Genomic DNA, 5,000 nt, shown 5'->3' with positions numbered 1-5,000 from the left:
GTCACCCAAGATTTTTTATTTTGAGATGTGATATTAGTGCTTTGCATATCACAATAATTCATATAAAATGCTTCTTTTCCTTTCACATAATTTCTGTAAAATCTTTGCAAAAGAAAGAGGCTAGACCAACACCACAGGATAATCTAAACAATCTTCAGAAATTCACATCAAGCAGCAATAATCCCAAGACGGAGACATCAAATCCTGAATAACCGCAGACTCACCGGTAGCTATAGAAGGCGACTCCACATGCAGTGATCACACTAAGTACCCGTAAATAGGGTACTGGTCCATCAAGTTCCTCCACAATTGTCTGAAATTTAATAAATTTTATAAATGTTTGTGGCATAGGAGAAAGGAAACTAGAAATGAAAGGAGTAATTAAATTTATCTCTCTGTCTCTATCCGTCCATCCGTCCGTCCATCCATATGTGTGTGTGTGTGTGTGTGTGTGTGTGTGTGTGTGTGTGTGTGTGTGTGTGTGTGTGTGTGTGTGTGTGTGTGTGTGTGTGTGTGTGTGTGTGTTTGTGTGTGTGTATTACATATATATAATGTTACATAATACTATATATCATATATTATATATCATATATCATATATCATATATCATATATCATATATCATATATCATATATCATATATCATATATCATATATCATATATCATATATCATATATCATATATCGTATATTACATATTACATATTACATATTACATATTATATATTATATATTATATATTATATATTATATATTATATATTATATATTATATATTATATATCATATATTATATACTATATTATATTATATTATATTATATTATATTATATTATATTATATCATATTATGTTACATTACATTACATTACATTTATAAATATATATCTATATATATATATATATATATATAAATATATTATGAAATATGGATAACATTCTTGAGACATTCTAATATTTAAAAAATAATAATGATTTCACCATGACATAATCAAATTCCTCACCTGTTTACTTCGCGTCGTAACCATGTAGGGGACCAAAGGAGAGTGATCGAGGTAAAGGGCTTCATTCTTCAGGGTAAGCTGCCCAATGCCCATGGCCTGAGTGCCCTCGACTAACATTTCCTGAAAGCAAGAATTCTCTTCAGTGTTGCATTATTTCTTTCTTTTTCCATATTCTCCCTCTTTGTTTTCATCTTTCTCATTTCCTGCTATTTTTTTATCATTATCATTATCATTATCATTATCATTATCATTATCATTATTTTTATCATCATTATCATTATCATTATCATTATCATTATCATTATCATTATCATTATCATTATCGTGATTATCGTTATTATTATTATCATCATTATCATATATATATATATATATATATATATATATATATATATATATATATATATATATATATATATATATATATATATATATATTTTTTATATATATATATATATATATACATATAGAAAAGCTTCTCTCACAATTACTGCTTGTACTTAAAGGTTAGAATTCTGTTATAAGTAACACATCACATCACATTTTATATCTAAATGTGGTATAACAATAATTGTGTCAATAAAATGTATCAAATTTCAATAACTAATTCATATTTGCACCTGGTACACAATTTCACTTATAAATCAAATCATACAAAACTTATGAGGAAAGAACATGTGAGATATGAATTACCTAAAATCCTGCATAGCATAAATGTAACTATCATCTTGTATCCACTTTGAAGACAATTTTATCTACTTTCCAATACATGTTTATCATATATGTATAATTGCTGAATACCAAAACTTGCACTCAGGTACATGGTAACCAAGTAAATCAATTCATAAAAAAAAAAAAAAAACAGAATAAAAAATAAAAATGTATATATACACATAAGGACATAAATGCACAACACATGGGTATGATCACCTTTTTTCACTATGATTTTATTATGATTAAATTGTCTGAAAATTCAAACCTGATCATATTTTTGTAAAAGATAATTCACTGTGTGTCTTTAGGCTACATAATCTATCACTGATAACTGAAGGAAATTATATATCAGTAATATAGATTTATTATTTCTAACTTCTCCTGAAAAATAACAATCAAAGTTCTAATTAATGATTATTGCAAGCAAATTTTATGATCACGATTTAATCATAAATGTACAAATTTTTTATTTCCTAATCATGCTTTGGCATCATTATTTAACCCAATGCCGACGGGTCAGAAAACAGCTCTGGAGCCGTTGTTCCAGGGAAAAAAAGCAAACGGCTGGTTCTCTCGCCAGGACGGGCGTTCTACTTGGCCTACCTGTCTCACATTCCCACTGAAGTTTTAGCGCGCTCAGGCGACTGGTTTGCGTATAACCGCAACCTCCATTTTTCACTCTAGAAACATGTGAAGGTTTGCAGACTTACTGTAGCCATATAATATGTCATATGAAGGATTTTATTGTCTCATACTGTAGTATATACTCCATTTTAGGAGTGTTCGACCAATGGGAGTGTGTAAAGTCAATAGTTTGTTTTGGCGAGAGCACAGAAAAGCAGTGGTAAGACGAATTCTTATTTTTTTTCAAAAATTGAAAAATAAATATATTTATATATGTACAAATATATACATATATACAAATTAGTGTTTTCAGTCATGGAATGCCTGAAAAAATGGCGTCGGACATAGGGAAATGTCACAGCATGACTCTGGTCTCCTTCCTGCATCGGTCGGTCCTCCAGCAGAACGCACATCTCCGCCACCTCTGGAAAGGGGTGTTGACTGGCATGTGCGCCTGTTGGGGATCCTCCTCAGGTTGGCTCTGAGGTGGGTTCCGCCAGAAGGAGCCAGGTCGGCCACTTGTAAATGCAAGAAAAAAGGACATGATATTGTCACGTGACAGGTCACTTGATTTTTGCGCCGGAAATGGTGTGAAAGTCACGTAGCAAGATGTCACTGTCTCTCGCTCTCTCTCTCTCTTTCTCACACACTCATACACATGCACACACATGCAAACACAGTGGGGATGAGCGTCATGGCAGTCTCTCTCTCACACATGCACACACATACAAACATGTACACAAGCACAGTGGAGATGATCGTCATGGCACCAACTTCCCAACACACACGTCTGTCAATCAAACAATGAAAACCATGCGGAAACTTTTATACAATTCACACATGCACTTTCACTCACAATTACTACATTACACACACACACTCAAAGATGCATGCACAGACTTCCCAACACAAACGACCAAGAAACACAAACATACAGCAGACAAAACAAATGTGCAATGAAAAAATGTGTAAAATTAGATACAATTCCCACATGCAATTCCACATCTAAAATTACCGACTTACACAAGCACACACACAGTTGCGCGCACATATTTCCACAGATACACACAAAAACACAAGCCAACAAACACAAACACGACGAAGAACAGATACATACATCTATATATGTACACATATAGTTGCACAAACATAATTACCAATAAAAAGACCTGTATACATACAAACTAGCTCAAAAAGTCATTCATAAACCCATAAAGCAATCACGCCCATTCGCATCCCCGGAGGGACGGGTTAGAAATGAAGCACGTGAAGACACGGTCTGCACGGGGTACACATATACACGTGACCCGTCGTTTAGGGGTCAACTTAAAGACTACAAAGAACATCCTAGAACATTATCACAATTTAATGGTGAATACATAGTTTTTGTCATGCAAAGTGTTATCATATACCTCTGTTTGTTGTGTCCCAGTAGATCGAATGCCCTTCATCCAACCCCAGAGGTGGTCTGCAAGGGAGTTGTTAGCAACACCAAATTTGTCGCTTACTAGTATCAAGTCAACATCCTCTAGTTTTGCTGGATCTGAAATCTGTAAGAAATTATAATTAATTTTAAACACAATATAATACACAAACTGAAAGACAATATACAAAACAAAACAAAATGGAAATTTGTAAAAGGTACAGCACTGAAATAATGCCATCTGCATTTACAAAAACAAAAGAATTCATTTTTTTTTTTAAATAAGATATACATGAATAGATTCTCCAACCACAAAATCATTTTATTTAGGTTTCTTAATCATATAATTGCCATTCTTTACAAATATGATGGTAATTAAAATAATAATAATGCTTATCCACACTAAGACAATAGATATCATTGTACAAAAATGCCTATATCAAAAGTCTTGCTACAATACCTAATCTTCCAGTACTAAAAAAAAATCATTTTCTCTACACTAAAATACTAAAGCAACATCAAACAATCTAAATATTCTTCTTTGAGACACCAAATATATATTTAACTACAATTTTCCTTAAACATAAATAAAGTGAGATATACTGTGAAAGGATCTTTATAGCAACCTACATCTCCAGTACTTTTCTTCTCAATAGATAGAAGAAAAAAAATCATAAACAGACAAGAAAAATCACCCCAAACTCCCACAACTAATACACATAACTAATCTAAAACCAGAATGTACGAGGACCTGTACATTCGCTTCTAGCTCCCCACAAAGACCAAGAGAACGTCTCATATCATACTTGGACCCCAATGCCCTTGTCCATTAGCATGAAGGGAACGCTGCTTGTCGAGGAGTCCACTGTCCTCTTGTCATTCATCCTGAAACAAGAAGAATGTAAAATGTAGTAAACAAATATAAATGCAATAAGGCATGAAAAATACTTGGAATGATATATCGATATCCTTTATGGCATTAGATTATATCAAAATCTAAAATATCATTCAAACCTCTAATGCTATCCAGTACAATTTTATTTTTACAATGGACAACCTAACAATTTCAGTCAGATCATATACAATATCATGTCATATATACATTTGCAAAAAATATGTACAAAAACTAAATGGAAAATAATTGCAATTTTGACAAAGTATGTTATTATTAATTATCATATTGCACTTTCATATATCACTCTCTTCTCTTTTTTTCCTTTATTCTCACTCTCACTCCC

At 32.2% G+C, this 5,000-nt stretch overlaps 1 protein-coding gene across 1 annotated transcript in view; it reads right to left on the bottom strand.

Annotated features, from left to right (window-relative positions):
* LOC125036501 (mitochondrial E3 ubiquitin protein ligase 1-like) overlaps positions 1-5,000 on the bottom strand; it is a 9,386-nt gene that overhangs the window by 1,974 nt on the left and 2,412 nt on the right. Inside the window, exons 3-6 of the mRNA XM_047629139.1 lie at positions 4,569-4,647; positions 3,752-3,889; positions 1,002-1,121; positions 225-313 (exon numbers count right to left, since the gene is read on the bottom strand). Of these exons, the coding sequence (XP_047485095.1) occupies positions 225-313; positions 1,002-1,121; positions 3,752-3,889; positions 4,569-4,647 (426 nt within the window). The remainder of the gene's footprint in view (positions 1-224; positions 314-1,001; positions 1,122-3,751; positions 3,890-4,568; positions 4,648-5,000) is intronic.

This window comes from Penaeus chinensis, chromosome 21 (genome assembly GCF_019202785.1).
Source record: "Penaeus chinensis breed Huanghai No. 1 chromosome 21, ASM1920278v2, whole genome shotgun sequence".
NCBI classification, from domain to species: Eukaryota; Metazoa; Arthropoda; class Malacostraca; order Decapoda; family Penaeidae; genus Penaeus; species Penaeus chinensis.
Note: the sequence above shows the minus strand (reverse complement) of the source record. Positions and strands in the feature narration are given on the sequence as shown.